The 27,043-nt window shown below is 36.2% G+C and overlaps 1 protein-coding gene across 2 annotated transcripts in view; it reads left to right on the forward strand.

Moving 5' to 3' along the window:
- The window catches only part of MAN1A1 (mannosidase alpha class 1A member 1), a 168,307-nt gene that overhangs the window by 83,450 nt on the left and 57,814 nt on the right, over positions 1 to 27,043 (forward strand). For both annotated transcript variants that reach the window (XM_036870936.1, XM_036870937.1), the window contains exon 6: positions 10,265 to 10,359. In XM_036870936.1, the coding sequence (XP_036726831.1) occupies positions 10,265 to 10,359 (95 nt within the window). The remainder of the gene's footprint in view (positions 1 to 10,264; positions 10,360 to 27,043) is intronic.

A 27,043-nucleotide genomic window follows, 5' to 3' on the forward strand; every position in this document is an offset into this window, starting at 1 on the left:
AAAAGAGAAATTCTCTGAGTTCTAGAATGCAAAGGTATATTTCTCTATTCTGTAGATGAGGAAGCTGAGGCTAAGACAGATTGATCAACTTGCTTTGGGGCGCACAAACATCAGACAGATAGCCCTGCTTCCAAATTTTATGTCCAGCAGCATCACCCTTTGATAACTTAAAATGTTCATCCATCAACTGACATATGAAATTATGAACTCTGTGCCCAGAGGCACTTTGGAGGCATCCATGTATAATAAATAAATAAAGGAGGGTGATGCAGAAATCAAAAAACACCAGTTAAATGGGAATAGATGCACAACCAAATAAGTTTACATTTGCTTAGATAGAATGAAAAAAGAGTGGCTAACATTTTGCATTTTTTTAAAAAACAAACAAAACCTATGTAGACATAGGTATTTAGTTTACTTTGTAAACTTACAAACTATTACTCCTAAATAACATACTAATTAGTTGCTTTTTCATACCTATAGAGTTAGTAGTTCAAATGTAGTCATCTGGCAAAAAAGAGGGCACATTTCCTGAAGCTCACACCCTGCACTGTAAAATAGACACAGAAGAGACATTTGACTTATCCTGAGGCCCTGGTTCAGACAACTGTTTACAGAATTAGGCCGCAACTTAGAAGGAGAGCAAATACACTACAGCAATGAGAAGTCTTCATTGTAATTAACGGATAGCTAATAACAGAAGGAAACAGTAGGATTATAGGAAGCAGATGTAAAAGCTCAGCAGTTTTTGGACCATTTAGTGTCTGGACAAAAAGCCTAATATGCTTAAATTATTCCTGAGGGAACCAGTATCTTACAGCGAAGAACAATGATCATGATAACTATTATGCTCTTTTAAAAGCACTTGTGCATTTAATCACAATTAATCATCTTGTGATTTGGAAGAATGATCCCTATTCGCATATTTAGAAACTGAGGCAAAGAGGGTGTTAAGTGAGTTCTCAAGATTGTACAGCCCAGTCATCTGATGACCAGGAACTAGATCTTCTAGCCTCAACTCAGTGTTGGCATGTGATACTGATGCTGAGTCATCAAGACAGGATTCATGTAATTGCACTAAATCAAAAGAACAGATAAACATGTTTATAAAACCTATACAAATAAAAAGGTTAAACTATAAATATTTTGATGCTCTTTAGAAGTGAGATTCAGTATCTGGAAAAATTCACTAGCAGAGAATGCCTCATAACTCAAAAATGCCAGAAAATCACAATATATTTGCATAGATGAGGCTGTTTTCTTTCATTTTCTTCCTCTTTCTTTTGAACAAATGTTTCTAAGCCTGGATTTTGTATATTTCAAACGATTTGTGATGTTTACCTACAAATGTAATAGTAAACAAAGCAGTCCCCATTTTAACACTATGATATCACATATTAACAACCTTTGTGTGGTAGTTTCCACAAATTCTGTTAGAAATAATAGCCAGATAGGGTACATGTTTTCATAATTCTCTGTCTCTTTAGGAGGCATTATGTTTTCTTAAAAAAAAAAAAAGGAGAAGAAAGAAAGATGTTTTCTTTTTGGTGTAAGATGTATGTTCAGGAACTATGTGGCATACGTACCTAATGTTAAATATTATTAACAATAGACTGCATATTTTCTAAACATTATGTTGGCAACTTGCCCATTTTTTTAAACTTAAATTGAGGTGGAAAGATCAGCTGAAAAATCCACCTTTAAGCCCTGTGTGATGACTTGAACTATTATGCTGTTATTTACTGTTCTTGGGCCAATGCTTTAGGAGTTAGAACATCTAAGATAACAGTGTGCAGTACACCTAACGATAATTCTAAGAGTGAGAGCTATCTAGCCATTGGTTTTCCTCTCCTTTTCTGTGCATTTTAACTTCCATATTGAATGTATGTTAGAAGAAGGACATACAACTTTCTATTACCATACTATTTCCTTTTCCCCAGCCCCACCTCTGCCCCATTTATCTCTACAGCACATGTAGAGAAATTTTCTTCTTGAGGAAACATTATTTTAAAGGACCCTAATTATTTCTCAAGGTGTTTCCTTCAGACAGCCATTGTAATGTTTCTTGGTGTTGTCATTTATGTATCTTTGCCGTTACAACTCAGAAAATTTCCATAACCAATGAGAACCACTGCCTTTCTCCCTGTCCCATCTCTCAGAATCCTGATGATTGAGAAATCCTTCCACTTGTAAATGGGAGGCACCAAGATCGTAAGTGTTGGGACTTTCTTGACCCAACTGATGTGCTCTTTTAACCAACCCTTTAACTTGATAGTTAAAGTCATTAGCTTGCCTTCTTTCCTCTGTTTCTTTCTTACCATTTTCTAGAACCTATTAATCTACCTCTCTCCCCTGCTGTCAGTCAGGCTCCTTCTCCCCTTCTGCTTTATCTCCTGTCCTCCACCACATTAACCCAGAGTGTGCACAAACATCTACATACTCACCCCCAAGTAAACACACATCTGCACCCACGGAAGTTTTGCTCTCCCCTATCACCTAACTCAATCTCTCTTTTTGTTTTATTTCCCTAGTTATAGCCTATATCACTCTGTTTATTCTCTACTTATATGTTGCTGCATATTGTTTTTTCTGGTGTATATTTTATGTAGTATTATATGGCTGATTTGCCTTCCTGGTTGTAAGCTCCTTGAGATCAGGGATCTTATTTTTTCTGGTGTATCTCCCTTACCACACTGGGAAACATGTGGTTAAGTGCTTCTTAAGTCTGAAAACCACTTCCTATGGAGCAGAAAAGTACCTTAGAAAGTGTCTTATCTAGTGCCCTCATTTTACAAGAGAGAAAATGAGACAAGTGAAATTACTCATCTTCATTGTGGCAGAACAGGTGAGTAGTAGACCCTGAACTAGAACTCGGGCCCTGTTCTGTGTGTCTGTTACCAAGCCACCTTGACTCTGGCTTATGCTCAGGGAAAGCACTGGACCACTTCCAGGAGTAGGTGGCATTGGTTTCTGCCCACATGGATGCTAGTGATGTCTACCTTGAACAATAGCCTGAAATTCTTCCCAGTATTTCTCCCCATTTTTCATCTTGCCCTCTTAACTTTATGAAATCTTCCCCACTTGGGAGCTAGAGAATGAAATTGAACCCTCAGGAAAAAAATAGTATCAGGATGCAATTTTATTAATTCATTTATCAACATTTATTCATTTTGACTAGGGGATAGTATAAAAGCAAACTTTAAAAAAGTTTCACTAGCTGTTAATTTTTTTTTTTTTTTTTTTTTTTTTTTTTTTTTACATGGGCTCTAGGCACGCGGGCTCAGTAGTTGTGGCTCAGGGGCTCCAGAGCGCAGGCTCAGCAGTTGTGGTGCACGGCCCTAGCCGCTCCGCAGCACGCAGGGTCCTCCCGGACCAGGGCCCGAACCCGCGTCCCCCGCACCGGCAGGTGGATTCCCAACCACTGCGCCACCAGGGAAGCCCACTAGCTGTTAATTTTTTCATGAGAATAAATATCTTTAAAAAGCTAGCTAAGTCTAAAACGCCTGTTCACTAAGAACATTCTACATCTAGATTTTTTGAGTTATATTTATCAGAAGTTTTTTCTTTCACTTAAACTTTGTGCTTTCATACATTAGACACTCAAGTCTAAGGTACAGTTATATTGATTCTTCTTGGTTATAACCTATGATTACTGGCAGGTTAGCATGCATATCCTTGTTATTTTGAATAAACAAGTTGGGGAGATTTTAATGCTTTAATTTTTCAGAAAAGTGAAGAATACTCTCTTCATCTAATGGCCTAGAGGCTAAAAATTGAATTCTACTGAATCACAGGGAAGAAAAACAAAACAGCTGACAAAAGTTCTCATCTAATTAAATTTATAAATTTTAAAAATGAAGTTCATAATGCAGTTTGACAAATACAACAAATCATTTAATTTAGAGAAACTTCAGTTTAGGGTTTTGATTAATTAAAGAGAATGCACAAGTTAGAAAGAGGCAGTGAAAGATGTGTACACACTTACATATAAGGGACTCACAGGGGAGATCCCTCCAGATCAAAAGAATTACATGTATCTGAGATGGTATGAATCTGGCATTCACTTGGCTATAGCTGTCATCAAACCGTCCCACATCAGAGCATTTAATTAGGGGAATAGGGCCTCTCTGAACCTCAGTTTCCTCATCTGTAAACCAAGGTTATATAACTAGATGACCTTTGATGTCCCTTCCAGCTCTAAATTTCTCCTGGATTAACTATTTTTATATCTTTATTCAAATATTTAAAACTTTTAAGGTTCCACTCTAAATTGAAAAGCCAGAGTAGCTCAATAAGTACTTATTGGTTGAGTGATTAAATTTGGCCCATATTACGTGCGTTAATCAACTCAGCTAATGATATGTGGGTTATTTCAGTTATTTTCAGCCAAAGATATTTATCAGATCGACGGCATTTTGTGCTGAAAGCTTTATGTAGCAAAAATGAGTAAAAGGTAAACTCTGCTTGTACTAATGGGGAATTAGTGTTTGATCTTTTAACAGTGAAGTTTTCAGCATGAGCATTTGAAGAAAGGCTTTGATATTAATTGTACATTTCAAACCGAAGCATGTCTGAACTGAAACTGGTTCTTTCCAGAACCATCTGTTCTTATTCATTTCTTCTTTCCTTACTCTTTGCTCTGGTGTGTAAATATTCTTGTACAGTTCTTCGGGGATCTGCAAACTAGAAAGGCAAAGAAAGCCATACATCTTGTTTACAGCCTTGTCTAATCCTATCTGTAAGGGTAAAGTAAAAAGATAAAAGTTTTTATTTGGTAGGTTCTAAAATCTGAAGTTTTTTTAAACTTTTGATCAAAAACAGCAATAAGACTGTGATGATGTTATTTAAGTATAATGAAAAGATACAGTTTAGGTATAGTCATTTTGAAACTCTTAACTTCAGACCATAAAAGTTTTTATTTAAACCTATTTATTCATTACATGCTTGAAAGATTATTTAGAAGCTATTTCATAACATTTTACCACCCTTCTTTCAGCAAATTTTATTAGTTTTGATTTTTTCTGTGAATGTAATCAGAATCTCCATAATGCGGAATCTTTTTGAAGATTCCTTTTGGGTCATTAGATGTCTGCCCATTTCAAACTGATTGGTACAAGTTGCCCAAAAACCCTATTTAGTTTTAATGGTCACTTTTTTAAAAAAAGAGTATGTCTTCTATTATCAGCACAGATTACATTTTATTACCTGTCATTTTTCATCTTGCCCTCTTAACTTTACAAAACCCACCCGCCAAATATAAGTACCAACAAACCCTGGAAACCAAGATTGACTAAGAATTGGGTGGCAAATTAACACTTTCTATCTAAAACATTATGATAGTTTTGCTTTTTTGCCAGTCTCATTTTAGTACTAGCTTTGTGACTTCTGATACTAGTTTTTTCAGGAATAAATCAAAACTAGAAATTATCAGCCCTGCTCTCCCATTTCACTGGGGAAGCTGAGAACCAGAAAAGTTAAGTGATGGGCCCAGGTCTCCCACTGAACTGTAGTAGAGCCAATCCTAGGATCCAAGTGCTGGCCTGGGTCCAGTGCTCCCTCCAGCATGCCTGCCCCATTTGAAGGGGCAGTGAAGTACCATTTAGTGTGCTTTTTGTGGTCATTTACTTTTGAGCACATTATCTAAGATGTGCTAGTTAAAACTTAACTGCTCTTTAGAATGATTTGTGACATTTCTCCTTCATTCTTTTAACAATATTAACTTTGTTAGCTAGTTTGGAGTTTTATTACTCACCATTTTGGGTAGAAAGATGTTCTCTTTGAGAATCTGGATTCCTCCTCCAAGTAACTAACCTCTTCATGTCTCAAGAGGAGGTAACAAATCAAATATTAAGAATTGAAATTGATTTAGGCCAACATATGATTTCATTTAAAGCATCAATAGGTTAATTAATGTTTTCATCCAAAAACTATTTTGTAATTGTGCCCAGGGTTGAGACTGCAGAATACTTGATATATTTATTTGCAGACAATAGAAACTCGTGGAATAGAATAGAACACTTTGCAAATACTAGAATATTAGTGGTTTCTCATTACAGTGCTCCAGATATATTTATTAATATTTGATTGATTCATTCATTTATTAGATGAACATTTATTGAGTACCAGCTACTTTGCTGGATGCTAGAACAAGACAAAATCCTGCCCTCATGAAGCTTACATCTAGTGTGGTTGTCAAACAATCAACAAGCAAGCACATAAGATAATTAGGATGTGATAAATAGTGGGATGGAAATAAGCAAGGTGATAATATGATAAACAATAAATGAGAATGGCCAACTTTATGTGGGGTTGTTAAGAAAGACCTCTCTTAAAAGGGGACTTTTAAGCGGATTCCTGAAGTTAAGAATGAACCAGGCATGCAAAGAGCTAGGGAAAGGGCATTGCAGCCAGAGGAAACAGCAAAGGCAAAAACCTCAAGATGGAAAGGGTTGCTGTTTCCTTCCTGTGTGTTAACTGAGATTATAAAAACTTCCCACCTACCACTCATAGGAATAATGTGGTGATATCAATAAATTTAATACAAAATGACCAAATTTGGGTTGGATATGTATAATAGACAATGAAGGAGAAATGGAGATTTTTTTCTCTACTTTTAAAGAAAAGAAAATTATTTGAGGATACAAGAGACTAACACGAGAAAACATTGAGAGATTTGGATCTTGCCTTCTGTAATCAAATGCTGCATTTTGTGAAGCCAGTTGTCAGTGTAGAAGTTCACAGAAGATAAAGATCTTGGCCTGGGGTTGGGACTTGACCTGGGCCTTGGAGAATGAGTGAATTTGGATTGGCCAACAGGAGGCAGAACAGCGTGTTTCAGGATGAGAGAACTATGTAAATAAGTATACTAAGATGGCATGATACATGCACACAAAAGATAATTATGCAAGAAGATGGAAGTGTTAACTGACCTTGTTGTGGTAATCATTTCATAATATCTACATGTATCAAATCGTCATGTGTTACACCTTAAACTTACACAATGTTGTATGTCAGTTATATCTCAATAGATCTGAGGGGAAAAACATTTTTTAACAAAGATACTGCGGTAGACTGAACTTGAATGAGTACTTGAAACCCTGAAGACTCAAGCTTCAGCCAGGATGGGCTTTGAAAAAATAGAAGATAATAGATGATCTGATTCATAGAGGTCATTGAAAAGTCAGTAGATCATTTTTGACTTGACATTTCATACAGCAGAGGGAATTATTATGGTTTCTTGAATAAGAAAGTTGTATGGTAAAAAGAGAAATCAGATAACATAGATACAGATCAATGGAGACAGGAGGGGAAATCCTGGAGAATGGGAAACCAGGTAAGAGGACCTTCTTTGCTGTCATGCCCTTCATTGTACCCGGTGATGAAAATATGAATGGACTATGCTCGTATCACAGAAAGGGAATGGGCTGTATATGCGATGTTGCCAAGAACTTTAATGTTGATGCTTAATAACTGAAGAGAGAAATCAGAAGTCAAAATGCGTGCTCTCTTGAGCCCCAGGGACTGGCTGACCAGTAGTGTCAGTGATGGAACTAGGGACATTTGCCTTGGACATTAAATGATTGATTTCACCTTGGATACCTTAAGTTCCAAAAGACAACAGGGCGCCCAGATTGTGATGTGAGCACAGAAGTAGAAGTGCAGAGCTAGAGTCAAGATGGAAAGTTGAATTTGGGAATGCAGTGATGAGAACTAAAGGCATAGCTCTTGAGAATGAATGCTTTTGATGAAGAGTGTGTGTTTGGGGGTGGGGGAGGCATACATGTGCACATGCACACACACACACACACACATATGTATTGGGTTGGCCAAAAAGTTCGTTCGGGTTTTTCCAGACCATCTTATGGAAAAATCCGAACGAACTTTTTGGCCAACCCAGTATATTTGTCTATAAAAATATATATTCACGCACACAGAGAACCCAAGTAGAACGTACCAAAACAGCAGTTGGATTAAAGACAAGAAAGAATTTCAGGCAGTAAATAGGGAAAGTTCTTGGGGAAATACCTTTATCATTTTACCATAAAAACTACCACTAACCTTTTAGAGTGATGACTATGTGTCCTAAGGTCTTTAAATATAATAGTTCATTCAGTTTCTTTCCACAGCCTTTAAAATAGCAAATGCTATTGTTATCCCCATTTTATAGTTGAGGAAGTTTAGGCACAGGTAGATTAAGCAATTTGCCCAAGATTATACCCAATTTGAGGAAGTAGAGCTGAGATTCCAATATAGGCATTGTGTTTTCAAAGCCTGAGCCCTTAACTCTCATGCCATATGGCTATAATATTCATGATGGTGTTTTAATTACAGGTCTGACTTCTGTCTTATGTAAGTTTCTTGAAAAGGAATTAATTAATTAACAGTTTTAAAAGTTGGGTGGAAACTAGAAAGTCAGCAGATGGCTGGGCAGTGATTGGATAATCCCTTATGGCAGAAGAGACCTTGGAATTCTCTAGGGTATGACAGAGACAGAAAGGGAAGAATATACCTTTTGGCTTATTTTCTTTCTCCTCTTCTTCCATTCACCATTTGCTGTTGAAACAGGAAATTGTCCACTTCAAAAAGAGTTATAATAATAATTTGCGGGGAAAAAATGGTATCTTTATTTTTTAGTGCCTTATATACTACAAATGTCTGTGTCCTCATTTGTATTCCAGGAATGCTAGTTTATCTAAATTGACTGCCAGCCAAATTCTTACATTAAAACTCATTATTTCCTCAACTTTCATTACAAAGTAAGAGTTAGATTCCAAAAGAGTAGGGTTTCAGAAACAGCGTCAATATCAGTATTACTGAATTCTCCTCAGCCCAGAAGCCCCGTGCCTGGATTTCTCTGTGGGGAGGCTCGGGTCTTAAAGCAGGAGTTAAGGACTGAAACTCCTTCCTCTGGAAAAGCCACACAAGGCTTCTTTGACAGTGGCTTTAATGAATGCTTTCCCTTGCTGGGAGAGGACTTTGCTTTCATTCTCCATGCTTTTCAGGGTTTCCCCAACCTTTCTCACATCTCCCTTGTTAGAGGAAGAGGCAGAGGAAATAGTAAGTTCCCAGCCCACCACGCTCAGTCGTACAGTATGGCAAGGAGAAGGGACAAGGCAACTGCTTGCTGCCATAGCTATAACGGGGAAAGCTGTAGCAGTCCTTCCTTCAATGAGTAAATTAACTTAGTGCTTTTCTTTGGACCTAAAACTGTGAAGGGATGTCATCTAGTTAATCTTCCTAAAGCACAGTTCTGCTCAAGTGAACTGGCTGCTCGAAAACTTTCAATATTTTTCCATTTTAACAGGATAAAATTCTTAGCCTTACATTTATGAGCCTTCATGATTTGGGCCTATGCTATGTATACCTGACCTTATTTACCAGTATTCCCCCTTTTTGTGGACAGGGAAGCTGACTTATTCCATTTTCTTCTGCAGGCCCCCGCTTGCCTGTGTCTGTGCTTACATTGATACCTTCAGGGATGCCCCTCCACTCCCCCCACCTCAGCCTGTCTCTAGCATCATTAGCCCCCACTGCACGCCGCATACAATCCTCATCTAAATGCCATCTCCACCATACAGCCTTACTGAACTCATCTGAACTCCTAGGTGATTTTATGTTATGCAGTCATTTTATCTGTGTTCCAGATATTTATGTGCATATGTTGCCTTCTTTACTAAATTACTGGCAGAAATTTGTATCAAATTTAACTTTGTATCTTCCATATCACCTACACTTAACATAAGAGGAAGTTAAAACCGCACAGGGCTGAGAGGATGTATAGATTACTTGTAATAATATGTCTTTTTACAACTTATCCTTTCTCTGTGCCCTAGTAAATAAGTGAAGCCAGAACAGGACCAGAGCTCCTGAGTTTCAATCCAAGACTTATTCACCAGCAACAGTGGTTCTCCCCCCTGGCTTGCACATTGGAATCACTTGACACCACCTGTGGTGCTTTAAAAAATTCTCACCTGGGAGCCCCAAGCCATAGAAATTAGAATCGTAGGAGTGCTACCCAGACATCAGTATTATTCAAATCTCCGCACATGATTCTTTGTGCAACCAAGATTGGTAATAAATACTGCACAGCACAATGGCCCCTGTGGACCATTCTTACTTTCCTAGGTAATTCTATTACTTTGGGAAACTTTTACTTTTTCATATCAAAAAAATTTTAAGTAGAAACATGCTCAATGTGAGATAGTAGAATAGCACATTTTGTTTTTCTTTCAACAGTAGCTCACTTAATTGTTTAACTTTTCAGATATTTCGAAAGAAAGCAGTGGAACTTGGGGTAAAATTGCTACCTGCATTTCATACTCCCTCTGGAATACCTTGGGCATTGCTGAATATAAAAAGGTAAAACTCTTCATTTTCGACAACATGTTTTAAGTTGACATATTCAAGATTGTGGTCTAACAGATAGACACCGGATGGATAATTACTTGAATGATGTTGGTGACTAACACCATTGGGAGTCTTGGTGTCTGTCTTTGGGTTGGAAGTTATTAGTGTTTTTCAGTGTTCCGTGGCTTTAGATGGGTTCCCATCATGGGATCGAATGACCCCAAGAGAGTCATGCACACAAGACATGATTCAAGGTTTTCACTGTTTCATGGTGATGTTGCATACTGTCTCCATAAATTCCAAGAGCATCCCATTATCTTTAAAATTGTCATCAAAGCATTTCACTTTCAAAGAAGTCAGTTCCTAAGATCACTTCCCTTCAGTTAAGCTGCTGGTCAGAGATATTGCAGAGATACAACATTTAGACTAATCAGGTCTCCCACACAACAAGTTGGTGTAACTGAGACTGGAGCACCTGACGCTGCTCACCCACAGTTGTAAGGAGGGAAGGGGACTGCTCCATTGGCCCAGATCAACCCATCCTTCTCATCCCATTTGGGTGGAGAACCCTGGCATGCCAAGTCCATGGCAATGTGGCCCCAAGAAACGCCTGGGCCGAATAGACTTTCTGGTATTCTCCCAGGAAGTAGTTTGAATTTTCATGATAGCTTGAGCATTTTGTTAATAAACAATTTTATCTTAAGTTTCCTTCTTAACTCCTTCTTCTCCATACCTAATTAATTGCATATATGTCTCTTTGTGATGATGGTGAGGATGACAATGATGACAGCTATTTTGTCATCATAAAATATGAAGGTTTATTCTAGGTACTTTACCCATATTACCACATTTAATCCTCACAACAACCCAGTAAGGTCAGTACTGCTGTTATCTCTGTTTTACTAATCAGGAACTTGAGTCACAGAGAGACTAAGTCATTTGCCTAAAATCATACCATATGTAAACGGTAGAGCTACAATATGTACTTAGATGTTTATACAGACATTGATTCATAGACACAAGTTAAATGGCTTTCTCGTTTTAGAAATGGCAAGAGGATGCACAGGGTGACTTGGCAAGATTAATGCACAGTTCTTCCTAATTATTTATTTTAGTGACATTCCTTCCTAAAATTAATCATGAAAAATCATGAAATTAATTGGCTAATAAATCAGTTAAATTCATGCTTTGTTTTCATTTGTATGTTATATATCTATACCTTGAAATCACGCTGTACCTGTCTATAATTTTATATATGTATGTGTGTCTCTGTGTGTGTGTGTGTGTGTGTGTGTGTGTTTGGGGCAGAGGCAGGGGTGTTGAGGCAGTGAGCCAGGGAGAGTTCAAACCCCTGGGCCATGTTAAACTGAGGTAGTTCTCTATTGCATAATGTGATAGCTCAGGATCCATTCTTCCCTTTGGACTCCTACGGCTTTCTCTGTCAGCTTGGAGGTCAATGGCATGTGCTGTGCTGTCTTAAGGTGAAAGTGGGCATATATGCTTGGCTTGGAGGCAGCACGGTGTTGGGGGATCCATGAGGGTTTTTTTGGGCTCATGTAGATCACCTATATTGCCTTCCATATCTTCTGACTTTGTATTTATAGGTAGTATTCTGACCTAGAAACTTCTCTGTTACTTGAGATAAGATCCAGTTACGAAAACACTGTGCATATTTAACACATATTTTTCCTACTTACCCTCTGAGAAGAATGATATGGGCATAATAGTACACTGAGTTAACTGGTTATCAAGAGACCTGGTTCTAGGTATTTTATAGCTATTCTAGGTTTGTCTTTAGAGCAATCATTTTAACTCTCCAGGCTTATTTGTAAACTGGAAGTTAGGCTACTTAACTAGTTTTTTTGTACCTTTTCATGTTTATAGCCCACTTTGGAATTCTGATGAACCACGGCCTTCTCCTCATAAAATGCATGTTCCTGAGGACACATACTTTTACTCAGTTTCCAAAAGCTAACAGTACCATTGGCGTCCACCTAGGACCTAAGGGCCCCCCAGGTTTAAAATACTGGAGTGAATGATCACTCCAGCCTTCTACTCTAAAATGCTGTGGAGCTAGTTCTTATTGCTTCCTGGAAGGTAATGGAATTAGATAAAGGCCTCTGAAAACTAATAGAGGTGTGGGTCTACATCTTTGCGAAAGTTCAGTTAGTTATTGTAAGGTGCTGATATCACTTGATTAATTCTAGCCTCTCTTGAAATCATCATAAGAAATTAGATTGTTTTAAAGCATATTTAACGTAGTGTTTATTTTTTACAGCCAAGAGGATTTTTTCCTTAGTTACATCTATCCTTTGTGTACAGTGGAGATATTTTTCAGTACATAAAGGAATACTTCTAAAAACTATTCAGTATTGAATCTGCTGTTATCTTTTTTATCTGTATCTCCTGAAAATTCATTAACTAGGGCTTTAACTTTTTCTTAAGACCTTATTTTGGATTTACAGTATAGTATTTTACATTATTTTACATTAGAACTTTTAATTTCAAATATTACAGGAAAATTATTTTGGGTCAAAAATAATGTGCCATTTCATTTATGTATTCTCTGATGTTTTCATGTTAAACTAGAGGAAATTAGGTGACCATTTTACAACTGACAGGAACACTTTTAACTTCTTCCTGGCAACCTGTATGAATTTTTTATTATATATTTTAGCCACTCTCAATTCCATTTACTAAATAGCAGTGGCTTACCCAAATTTATACAATAAACCTTGGCAAAATTAATAGTAATATCAACCCACTAAAATTCATCCTATCCCTTTGCCCAATCAAGTACTCTCATGGAATCCTTTCTTCTTCCATCTGTGAAACTGATTTATCATCTTGAAGAATTTTCTTTAGGGAACAAAAACAGTGTTTCATATTTAACTGCAATAATTAGATTTCAGGATGTGCTGTTGATGTCAGCCTGTACATATATGCTGTTTTCTCTGAATCTCTGTATTTTCACAGTATGGGCCAGGGGACAAGGGACAGCTGGCATAGAGCTTATTTTCTAGTTTTCTGAAGCCTGTCACCAGTAGAAGTTTCAAAGGAGATGGGGAAAAATATGTCTGGCAAAATTATATTTTAATTAACTTCTCAGAATAAGGGAGTATCTATAGAAGGATGCCCAAGAGAAAAAAGTGCTCAAGGGTGCTTTTTAGAATAGCCCCGTATTCACTGTTGACTGGCTTTGAAACTCTTGGCAGTAATTATGATGGGGGAGGCAAATATGCTGTCTGTAATATCATAATTCTGCTCTTCCGCCTCAATTTTGAAAATAGTTATGGAGGCTACTCTTTGCCAACACCTATATGTTAACAAAAATGTGAACTTACTGGTATTATCGGTTCACATTCCTCTAGTATTCAGGTTTTTGCCTAAAGATAATTGATTTCTTTACCTTTTCTTGGTTAAAAAAAAAAAAAAGCATTTATTTTAGTCCCTGCTGTGATGAAGTTTCTATGCTAGGTCCAGGTAAGATTTTCTGCTTCTTTTCACTTCATTTAAAAAGATAACAGACATGGTCTTCCTCTCAGGGTATTCACATTTACAGCCTGGTTAGTAAAGCAGAATATATATTTTGTATGTTATACACTCACTCATGTAATTGACAAATGTAAGGTAATCTGTGCCAAGGAGAGATAATAAGTACTCACCAGGTTGAATTTAAAGCAAGCAGTAGTTTGAATTGGGGAGGTTTATGTATTTGGAGCCAAAACACCAATAAGCCAAATTAGATTTCAGTATTTGTGCAAACTGAGAATAGCAGAGAACCTAAATAATTTACTCATATCCTGCATTAGAAAGTCTGTCCCAAAATCTGTTCAGAAAAAAATGTTATAACTATCTCTTCTGCTCCATCTATAGTAAATTCTCAATTCAAGAGATGCTATATTAAGTTGTAAGTTAATTGAAATTATGAGTTGATAACAAGTGGTAACTTGACTGAACAAACACCTGGGTGTTATACACAGTACCTGATTAGAGCAGCATGCTTGCTTCACCAATAGGACAGTAGAATGAAGATGCGTAAGTTACGTAACACCTCTGCTAAAAGGAAAACATTGCCTAGATTTAACAGATTAGATTTTGGTAGAACTCAATTTCTCTAATGTGAAAATGTTAAAATTTGATGTCTGATCTTGTTACTACTATTAGCAAGAGACCCTATGCATTTTTATTTCTCCAACCTAAAGAAGAAAAATCACTTCTGTGGTTTGTAAAATCAAACATTTCACCACTTCCATATTTCTAGGTATAATTTAAGCCTAAGTAGAATGTATGTACTAATTTGGGGTTTTCTAAAGTATGTTCTTAATTTAAAATAATATGGTTAATATTCCCATTACTCATTTATATCACAGGGCATATAGTCTGGGCATTCCTAGTAATTATTCTGTCTTTACTATGAGTTAGTTTTAGCTTATACTGCTTTATCACTTGTTTCTCTTCGTGTATTCCTCTGAACTGACACCTACCTGGTGGTTATATTAGGTTAGTGGATCTGTCTACAGCATGTGATTTTATTGCACACATCAAGGAACGTGCTGGGAAGTGACTGATCGCTATTCCAGCTCTCATTAGTAAGCAAGGAGATGAATGAACCACAACTCCCTCACCTGTTTTTATTTCCTGCTTTGTAAAGCTTTATTTACCGACTACTCTCATTATCCAATGCAAATGCATACTATGTCATTAGTTACTTTGCAGTGTGTATTATTATAATTAAATTGCAAATTGCTTTACTTTATCTGAAATGGGGCCTTAATTAAGAATAGTACACAGCTTAATGTTTTCTAATAGTGAAAGATTATCCTATATGAAGCATGTAGTATGTACATTGTAACAAACCCCCTTTTTGTGTTTCGTAATACTTTGGTGGTGTAAAATGCATGAATATTAAATTATAGTTGGAGAGTTTTAATAGACACAAAGTATGAAAGACAGTCTAATTAGGTTAAATTTTTTAAAAAGTATTTTCCATATATCTCCTTGCGTATTTACTTGACAGTTGAAATATAAACTTCTACATTTTTAAATTTGCTAACCGTCTTTTAAAGTACCTGGTTTCAGATTTGAAAGAGGTGTATTATGTTTTAAAATGAAGCAGAATACAGTTCTATACTTTAACATCATAAGAATAATATAAAAATTATCAAGAAACAATTCTGATATGAGCAGATCAAACTTTAATGATTTGCTAATATTCTAAGAAGTAAAATAGTACTTAGTTATCCTAAAAATGTTCTGTAGCAGTTATATAGCCCAAGTATAAAATCAGAGCTGCATCTTACAATTTATCTTTTATTTATATGTTTTATGGATCTGTTAAGAATTCAAAGATAAGTTCTACCAACTCTAGAAAAGTAAAAAAGAAGTTACAGTCTTTCCAAGTATTTTAAGCGAAACTGCTTTATGTGTTTATTTTTTCTGATTGGATACTTTATTATATTGGTTTTCCCTCTTTTATCTATTTTAATTCATTTGGCCATTTATACTCTTCTGGAAATAAAAATAACCATACTTTGAGGTTTTAAAACTGACATGCACTAAATTACTAATATCAGACATCAAAATATTATTAACACAGTTAAAGCTGCTACTTATTAACATTGTCAATATAGCTCTTGGCCTTGGATAATTCACTTAATTAAGTTTGTCTTCTCATAAGTAAAACTAAAATAACAACAATGATAGTATCTATCCTGATGACCTCATGAGGCATTTTTGTGGAAATCTAATGAATTAATATGTAAAAGAAGATTAATCATTGCAAAGTGCTATGAAATAAATGTAAATTGGAATTATTATTAATTTATGGTTTTGTGCTCAATTTTCATTATGAAATTGTGTGTGTGTGTGTGTGTGTGTGTGTATAAAACAGTAAAATAGGACATAGCTAAAACTGACTTGGTTTTGATACCTTTTTATGGTAATCTTCTGTTTTTAAGCCACTCAGTGCTTCTAATCCATTCTCAAACTCAAGTCCCATTTTCCTCTGTCAGGAAGGAAGATGGTATTAGTAGAACCAGCTAGAAGTGTGGAGAGAATGTATCCCCATAGTCCATATAGGATCGTGGTGGCTTCATGCTCCAACATATATTATTTTTAAAATTATTTTGGAATAAGCCTATAGGATCAAAACTCAGATTCCTCTCTCAAATTATGTTTATTGGTGACTTATCTCTTCTAGAAATAAGAACTGTTCAACCCATGAGGTTTAAGGAGAGTATGAGACAATAAAATGTAATGTTATTTTCCCAAGTCCCGCATGCGAGCTAGTGCTTAATTAATATGACACAAACCTAGTCTATGAAAATGTAAATATATATTCTTGCCAGAAACATCCACATAGCCCTGTTTTCTATTTCTTAGGCTGTCCTACTTCTATTAAGAGTCTGACTGCTGTGGTTATTTTCTATCAGTGATTCTTAGCCTTCCCGGTGCTTTAGAATAACTGGTGCATTTTTTAAATATCATCGCTGCCTCTCTACCCTACACTCTGTTTCATTTGGCTTGGAGTAAGGTCCTGGTATTTTTTTAAGCCTGTTCAGCCATTCCAGTATTCATCTAGGGTTGAGAATCACTGCTATGAATCTAGTATTTTTATCCTAAGGATAGCTGCATTTCTCTTCTCAGTTACCTTTGAAAACTTTTCGCTCCCCATTGATGGTCAGTTTAATTCTTGAAATATAGAAATATATTAGGCAATTGGTTTGAAAATACCCAGCTTTAATAGAACAGTGGTTCCCAACCTTTTAGAGTATGTAAGAATTGCCTAGAGGGCTTGTTAAAACACTTATTGCTGGGCCCCTCCCACAGAGTTTCTGATTGGGCAGATTTTTGGTCAGCCTTGATAATTTGCATTTCTTACCAGATCCCAGGTGATGCAGAGTCTGATTGATGCTTCTGGTTCAGGGGTCACACTTTGAGAACCATTGTAATAGAAGAAATGACTGAGACATCCGAGCTGTTTAGATTCTTAAATTTCGGAGCTGCTCAGAGAGGCAGCCAACTCCAAACATCCATGGGGTGGAGGTGGGGGGGTTAGGGGGTCAGTTTCTGTGATTAATTTACTTTTGTTAGTAATTACCCAACATTTTCACTTATCCCTAAGCAGTTTGTTGCTTCTTCTAGAAAACAGCTAATTCCAGACCTTAATTACCAAAAAAGAGTTTACATCTCCTTTTTTCCCTTGCAATATACAGTTTTTAATCTAGTAAGATTAGAAAGCAAGGTTTGGGTCATTTTAGCATAGAAGGAGAAAAAAGGCATTTTTCATTAAGGACTTCGGGGTGACTGTTAAAAAGAAGAGCTATTTCCATAAAGCCATTCTTGTTGCTTCAAGCAAAGCGACTTTATTAACAGCAGCTGGTGACCTGTTTTGTATCTGAAGACATTCCACGGTCCATGAAAAGAGGCTAAGGTTATCCTTCCACCAGAGGAAGAGAGAACCTAAGCTTCTTCAGAATCATTTAATCCTCTCACCAAGCTACCGATCACTGCGTCCATGCCAGGCACTTAGTAGCTTGACCAAACTAAAGGCATTTATTTATTGCAAGTGGACAATAAGGATGGCAACAGTTAATTTAAATGTACTTTGTGTATAGCCTCCTTTATTAAGACTTAAGGGACAAGTAATTCTGACAAAGGATGCTTTGCTGTTTCTTAGTCATGCATTTTGAGGCAGAAGGAATTTGAAGAGCCTAAGGGCAGATGAACTGTTCCCTTTCTTCCCACTCCTCTGGTCATAATTGAACTTAATACCCAGGTAAATGGGGTTTTCAGTGTCCTTTGTTCCCTGGATGAAGAAGCAGATCTAATCTGTTTCTGAACACAGGCTCTAAGAGTCCTCATAAGTTCTCCACACCACCCACTCTCTTTCTGCATGAATCTCCATCTGCCACAGACCGCTTCTGCTGTGCTTCTGGTAGGGCAGTGGCAGAAAAGTGACGTGTGAATAGAGTAAACTGGTTATTTTACTCAACCATGGATTAGATATTGAAAAATATTTTTTGTATATTTTCGTAAGGTCCTGCCTTTATGGCTCAATTACAGCAAATGAGTAATTAAAGTGCAGTAATGTATCAAAGGTGATGTGTAGGCAATTGAGAGACAATCTATCCCAAGACGATTGGTTAAAGCCTTTAAAAAACGACTTGTGGTGTGTGGGAAGTCTCTTAAGAGGCCTTCCTCACTCTTCAATTTTTGGCAGATAGATTCTTGGTACAAAATCCATGGGATTGGATTGTTAAATATGACCATGACTTTCCCCATAGCATCCCCACTGTTTAAGCGGTTAACTCACCAGGAAAATTTTGTTTAAGGACGCAGAGTTATTTGAATGCAACAAACTCAAAGTGCCTTTCATCCCAAGATTTTCAAACGCACAGAACTAATGTTTTACAGATTCAGCTTTGTTCACTGTGTTCACACAGTTGGGGGCAAATCAGCCTTGGCAATTTGAACTGTATTCTGTGTACAGAACTTAGATTAGGAACAAGTCAAAACACATAATTCATACAGTGCCTTTACAGGTCAGCAGTGGAATAATCTTTTCAAGGAGTTACAATCCCAGGTTTTTAATGAAGCAGCAATCAGTTTTCCTGTGATGAATCTCAAGACCAAGCTCACGTTGTTAGTGTGGGGCAGACCTTTCGAATATCTAATAAAGTTTAATCTAAAAGTTATGAAATTGTTTGAATAGGTGTTTGAAAATCAGCCTGGGTCTCAAGGCACTTTCTCAGCCTTTATAATTGTTAATCATTGTAAATATTCAACTAACTACATTGAATCTTTGAGTCGGAATTGGAAGGTCAATATAAAATATTTATGCTACAGCCAATAATTTTTAAAGACCTCACAGTCTCATTGGGTACGTGAACCACTCATGTTTCCTGCTTATGTAGTAATAGCTGTAGTTGAACTGTTCTGAAAACTGGGATGAACAATTATTGATTGCAGTCTCTTTTATTAACTGGAAAAAGAAAAGTGATGGAGCAATAGTAAGAATTAATTGTAAGTTACTAATCTGGAAATTAATATGCAGCTGGGCATGAGTAGAGGCAGTGCAATCTGGTGATTTAGCAATCATGACAAATTATCTTCATCTGTAAGGTGTAGAGTTGCTAGCTTTCCATTATTTGATTTTTAGTAACAGACCCAGTTTTAGGAAGACTTTATATGAATGCCCATGTTGCCCTTTTATCCTGGAAATGTCACTTGGAGTCTGGCATTATTAATTAACTCTCACTCTCCCTCTTTGGCATGTCATGCTATAGTTTCTATGGAACATTTGTACAAACAGTGATTACTGGTAATTGACCTGCATATGTTGAATAATCTTAAAATGCTACTGAGAGTTTAATGTACCTTGTAAATTGAGAGGCTTCCAATTAAGTTGAGTTCTTAAGATAATCACTTTCAAAACTAATCAAGTAATAGGACATTAGTAAAGCTGTTATTGACTTAATTGTGACAAATTAATAAACAGACCCAATGCAATTACTATAATGGCTTTATCAGTGAGCAGTTTTCCAAAATTTAAGCATGTCTATTCTACTCCCTGGAAGTGCAATAAAAGTTGCATAAGCTGTTTTAAGGTGCATATCATTCCTAATGGCTATGTGTGTGTACATTATACAAAGAGCTTGGATTTTTTGTGTTTCTTTCTTTTAAAATATGATTACATTTATTTCAAAGGTCAGTAAATCTACCTGCCAAACCCTTAAAGCATATGATTTTATAAGTGATCTTCTATATGTGTGGGACAAAACTATTACACATTCTTGTGTTCTCTTTCCTCTGCTTTTCTATGCCTGTGCCCTTGGGTTGTTGCCCTCTCTCCTCAGGGAGCTACGAAATGTCCTGTCCCACTCTCTCTGTTCCAAACTGCTGTCAGCATAGTGATTTTTTTGTACCTGGTTGGCATTCTGCAAATGGACTTTGGAAAATAAATGAGTTCTGAATTACAGATTTGCCATAATTTTTTTAATATCCGACAGTGCCAATTCCTATAACTTTGCTGATTGTAAGTATGTAAGAAAATGGCAGCAGAAAGAACAGGAATATAAGTCCTGCTTCCACTACCTTAAGAATAGTGTGACGAATACATATATATTTCTCAAAATACATCAAACCATGTGTTTAAGATGCTGCGTTTTACTGAATATAACAATATTGAAAAATAATGTGATCACGTCTCTTCTTTCTCTCAGCCTTGGTTTCCTCGTTTGTTAAAGTGAGATTAATAAATAGTATCAATTTTACAAGGATAAAGTTTATGACAGGCCTTTAGAAATTCGAGAAGGTGGGGGTCTTTTAGATGCAAAAGAGCAGATCACTATGGAATTTCAGGAACCCGACATCATTGTGGTAGCCATCCACATCACCTCTGTTTAAGTTAGGAGGGAAGAATGGATTTTCAAGTAAAGAATTGTGTGTGTGTTTATGTGTGTGTGTATAATATATATACACACATCTGTAATTCTAACAAGCCTCCTATGTGTTCAGTTTATAACTCATAGTCTTCCTCAAACAAGGGAAACATTATAGAGGCCTCAGTAATTGTCATCTTCTGGAACAACAAAGGGAAGTACACAGTGGAACTGCCCAGCTGAAGAAGGGTTATTTTTAAATTATTGGGATACCATAAAATAAGGACTAAAATTGTGGCAATTTCATTCATTATGAGGTATAAAAATTATGGTTCCTGAACTTAACAGGAAGAATTAATGTTAACACTGTATAAATGCATCACTTTTAGCCATTTATTTACATGCAATTACCATAGCTAGTTGCATGATAGAATTTTGTACTGCACAATTATATCAGGACAAGTCCATGGTTTTTAAGCATTTTTGCTGTCTTATCAGTAAAATATTTTTGAGCACTTACCCCAGAACATGTATTTTTATTAATAAATTATATATATATATATGTACCACTGTATTAATATGTCATGATCATTTTAAAACACTCAAAAAATTGTAAAAGGATAAGATATAGATGAGGAAATAAAATTTTATTAAGAGTAAATGAATCATATTTTTAGTGTGAGCTGTATTTTTTTTTAATTTCATTTTAATGCTTGTGATACAGTAACTGATTCCAAGGTCTTGTTCTGTGTTTATTTCAAAACTTGGTTTGAATTTTGTCCAGGTGGAAAAGATAAAAAGTTGTGTTGATGAGAGGAGTGTGGTATTGGCTGATCTTCTTAAAACATGATGCTTGCTTTAAATCCTATTCTTTAATTATGCAAAGAATATTCTTGTAACTCTGCTAGAAAATTTCAGTCTTTCCTGATATCATCATTTCTTCTTACAAACTAATAGAAAATAAGAAAAGCCTCTGGAACTCTTCCTTTGGAAGATTTTAAAACAGGATAGAAAATTCCATTCTCAAGTTTGATACAAATATGAATTTTAAAGGTGAACCACATTCATGCATATTTTCATAAACATCCAATTTCAAAACGATCTTTTCTTAGAGTTTCTTTCGAACTCAGATTTTTTTTTTAATTCTTCTTAAATTGTTACCTTTATCTTCAAGTGATGGGTTAAGCATGCTTTCTTTCTATTTCTTTTCTTCTATTTTTCTTTCTTTCTTTTTTTGAATTATCTGGTAGGTAGCATCGTACAAACAGCCACTTGTACCAGAATACATCAGCAAATAGGGACACGTTTCTTTTGTGAAATGTCAACTCTTAATTAAATACTTTGCCTCAGGACAATCAGAAAAATCTCTGTTCAGTGCAGAGTATTTGTGTAGTCACTCTCCATCACTTTACAAAGTGTTATAATATTGTAATTTTTCTACTGTGTAGAGGTATTGGATTTTTTTTAAATTTTATTTATTTATTTATGGCTGTGTTGGGTCTTCGTTTCTGTGCGAGGGCTTTCTCTAGTTGCGGCAAGTGGGGGCCACTCTTCATCGCGGTGCGCGGGCCTCTCACTATCGCGGCCTCTCTTGTTGCGGAGCACAGGCTCCAGACGCGCAGGCTCAGCAATTGTGGCTCACGGGCCTAGTTGCTCCGTGGCATGTGGGATCTTCCCAGACCAGGGCACGAACCCGTGTCCCCTGCATTGGCAGGCAGATTCTCAACCACTGTGCCACCAGGGAAGCCCAAAGTCTTGGATTTTTAAGTTAAGTAAATCAGTGACATTCTGTGCTCATAAACCCCAATACATCCGAAGTCGCTGAAAGATGTAGAACAAGTGAGGGTTCCACTGCCGACCTCTCCTCACTGTGTAGTCTCTACAGGAACCTCTGGGTGTCTTATATGAAACCTTTTACATAAGCACCAAGGGAGGGGAGCAGTGTATATCTGAATATTTAATTTAATAAAGCTTTTTTCTTTTAGATAAAAAATTTAGAAATAGCAGCTTTGATAGTTTCTTCCTGCACTCTAATTAAGAGTCTTGCATTCTGTCTCAAAGGCTACTGCCATAAACAATAAATATCTAAATGTCATTTGCCTTTATCAAGCCTGGACCAATGTCTTATCATTTGGCAGTTTATAATGGGCATATTGTCTTATTATATTTAGTGGACTTTGATCCTGTTTAGATTACTCTTGAGAATATTTTTTAAATTGGTTTCGAGGGAAGTTCTAAATTACTTTTAACTAGATATAAATATTATAAGACTACATAATCTTGTGGTATTAATTTTCTCCACTTTAAAGTGGGCCAACTGTGGAAGTTTGCCTAAAAAAGTTGTTAATTAGATCAAGAGCTTTTTTTAGGTGAGTTATTGGTTTTAAGATGAAATAGGTCAGAAAGTGCTTAAAGACATTAATCTTTAATATTGATTGGGTATGCAGTAAAATGGCTGAGGGTGTTAGTCTATACTGGAAGAGTGGTATTTTAAAATGAACACCATATTTAGTGCTAGTATCCTAAATTTTTGCTAGATTCAAAAGACTTCAAATTACAGAATTCACTAATCTATGTTTCTGAGGCTTATGACAAAGAGATGGTGATTTCATATTTATATTTTAAAAAGAAGTTTCAAAAACTGGAATTTATAGATCTATAAGAATAATAAACTTGCTTTTCAAGTTTTTCTAAAGACAGTAAAACCTAGGGTCTCTTTTCCAACTAAAGATGCTACAAAATACATTTATTATTATGTTGATCCTAAAGGAAAAGATGTAAAGGGGAGGAGATGGGAAGCAAGAGGAATTATGAGTGCACAAGCTACAGGCAGCCAGACAAGTTAATATTAATGCCTTATGCTTCTGCAATTCTCTGTAGTCCACAAAGGAGTTCCAAATATATGTGTATTTCAAATTTTTCATTAATTTGATTTAATCTAGTCTGGCACAGACATAAATATCCAATTCTGTAATTCAGATTTCCTTTTGAAATAGTTTGGAACAGTTGCAATGAAAAGAAATAATTTTATGCTTTAAAATTTTTCTGATCCCTGGCAGAAAAACAGGGAAGAGAAAACTGTCCTAATATTTTACTGCCATTATAGGCTATCACCATGTTTGTCTCTTTGTACTATATCGATCATTCAGCACTTCCAGGTTATTAAAAGTGTTTTAAATGAGTATGGTTGAATTCCACATACCTCCCAGAATGAAATTTCACCAGTACCCTTCGGTTAGAACTATACCTTTTGTTAAACCCACTTTCACTAAAGATAAAAATAAATGTAAACAAATAGACCCTCCTTTCTAAAGGGTTAAAAATGGAAAATTATGTGCATAGCATCTTCCTTATCTGGGTGAAAGAGCTAGGATTATGTATAAATCTTCCCTCTATTCTCTCTTTTAGAATAAAGAACCTGAATTCCTTTTTCTTCTTTTTTTGGAAAAAAAAAAAAAAAAGATTTATTTTGCAAGTAGGATCAAATGAAAAACAGATACTTTGATAAAAATTACAGATTGTATTTTTAAGCCTTTCATGTAGAACCTGAATTCTTTTAAACCTTTTTTGTTAGAAACAATTTTTCTTCTTTCCTACCATCTTAGTTACTCTTCTACTTCTGTATTTTCTCCTCATCTTTGTGATAATGTCAAAGTGATCAAAATTTGAAACTGTATTCATTAAGAGTCTTAGTGGTATAGGAAAGAGTGAAAGCGTTTTTCTGTGGTTCAGTCTCCCCCTGCTTCCTTTAGTACCGTGGCCAAGCCCTCAGTTCAGTGAGAGAGGCCTTTGTATCCTCTCTTGTCTTGTCTTGACTCTTCAAGACATCAGTCCTTCTCTCTTCATCTTTCACACAACCTACTTATCCACACCTCATCCTTCCCACTCTGCAGAGATGTTAAGATATTCTCCTATGAGCCTCCTCTAGATAGAAACATCTGGGTATTCTACTGTTAAGTCCTACATTTGTGGCAGTAACCACCCTTTAATCCAAATCTCTAACCCAGTCCTCACTACAGAATGTACTCCCTATATCCTGCTGAGTGCCAGATAGCTCCTAAACTGAACCTGTCAAAAGTCATCTGCATGATTTTAATCCCCAAACCAGTGTCCCTTCCAGACTGACCTTTTGTTACACCAGTAACCTCAGTTCCTCCCGAGGACATTTTGAAATACTTTTCCTGATAGCTAGTCTGTCATCAGATCCTATGTACTTCATTCCCATAATATTTCTGACTCCTCTCACAGCCAGGCTTCTTTTCCATTCTCATTTCATCCCCCGGTTCTAGCCCCTGTCAGTTCAGTTCTGGTCTGGAGCAGTAGCTTTTTGGAAATAGTCTCCCGGCCGCCAATTTCTCTACCCTCCAATTTGACTACATGCATGTATCTATTATAGCTAGAGTATTCTTCTCAAAACATTATCCTTCTGCTGTCCACACTTTCTCCCCTTAGTCAAGAATCTTTAACAGCTTCCCAAGAGCTATAGGGCTTTTCTTCAAATAGGCATTGTGCTCTCAAACCCCCATGTTCATGCATATTCATTCAGCCCCTGTGCCTGGAAGGGCCCTCTTACCCCCAACAAAACTCTGCCATTTAAAAAAAAAAACTGTATTGAAGTATAGTTGATTAACAACGTTGTGTTAATTTCTGCTGTACAGTGAAGTGACTCAGTTATACACACATATATATATATTCTTTTTCATATTCTTTTCCATTATGGTTTATCGGAGGATATTGAATATAGTTCCCTGTGCTATACAGTAGGACCTTGTTGTTTATCCATTCTATATATACTAGTTTGCATCTGCTAATCCCAAACTCCCAATTCATCCCTCCCCCACCTCCCCTCCCCCTTGGCAGCAACACATCTGTTCTCTATGTCTGTGAGTCTGTTTCTGTTTCATAGATGTGTTCATTTGTGTCGTATTTTAGATTCCACATATAAGTGCTATCATATGGTATTTGTCTTTCTCTTTCTGACTTACTTCGGTTACTATGATAATCTCTAGGTCCATCCACATTGCTGCAAATGGCATTATTTCATTCTTTTTAATGGCTGAGTAATATTCCATTGTATATATATGTACTGCATCTTCTTTATCCATTCATCTGTTGATGGACATTTAGGTTGCTTCCAAGTCTTGGCTATTGTAAATAGTGCTGCTATGAACATAGGGGTGCATGTATCTTTTTGAATTATAGTTTGTCTAGGTATATGCCCAGGAGTGGGATTGCTGGGTCATATGTCTGCAGTTTTTAAAGGTCCAGTTATGTCACCTATTCTGTGAAAGATTTTCTTCAATTCCGTTCTCTCTACCTTGTCCCTTCCCCACCCTAGACAAGTTTAATCACTTTCCTTTCTTTGTTCTCCTAACATTTTGTTTCCTTCTACAAATATAAGCTATACCACTGAGTTGTGGGATTTCTAAAAGTTCTGCATAACTGTGTGCTGAATTCATGGAGATGAAAGCTCCTGAGTGAATTAAGAAGTAATATGATCATTTATTTTTCCCCTCTAAAACAAAAAACGATGCATAGAGGTATAATTAGCAAAACTGTCTTTCTGGTCAATCTCTGTTGTGTAAATATGACATTAATTTGTAGTGAAAAATAATGTAGGCAGCTTTTTACAAAGTGGTGTTTCTTTTTTTTAAATTTTTATTGGAATATAGTTGATTTACAATGTTGTGTTAGTTTCAGGTGTACAGCAAAGTAAATCAGTTATACATATACATATATCCACTCTTTTTTAGATTGTTTTCCCATATAGGTCATTACAGAGTATTGAATAGTGTTCCCTGTGCTATACAGTAGGTCCTTATTAGTTATCTATTTTATATACATTAGAGTGTATATGTCAATCCCAATCTCCCAATTTATCCCTCCCTCCCCCATTCCCCCCTAGTAACCATAAATTTGTTTTCTACATCTGTGACTCTATTTCTGTTTGTAAATAAGTTCATTTGTATCATTTTTTTAGATTCCACATAAAAGCAATATCATATGGTATTTGTCTTTGACTTATTTCACTCAGTATGACAGTCTCTAGGTCCATCCATGTCACTGCAAATGGCATTATTTCATTCTTTTTTTATGGCTGAGTAATATTCCATTGTATATATGTAACAAAGTGGTGTTCCATCTTTTGCTCTTTTTCCTGTTTTACATAGCTAGAGAAGAGATTGAGGCTCCCCCATCATCTAAACCTTAAAAACTGGTATACCAAGTCCAGTGATTTATCTAAACAATGTTTAGATTCTTTTATTCTGGCATGATAAGAAAACAAGACTTCCAAACGTGTGAATCATAGG

The sequence above is a fragment of the Balaenoptera musculus genome, chromosome 12, assembly GCF_009873245.2.
Source record: "Balaenoptera musculus isolate JJ_BM4_2016_0621 chromosome 12, mBalMus1.pri.v3, whole genome shotgun sequence".
Lineage (NCBI taxonomy): Eukaryota > Metazoa > Chordata > Mammalia > Artiodactyla > Balaenopteridae > Balaenoptera > Balaenoptera musculus.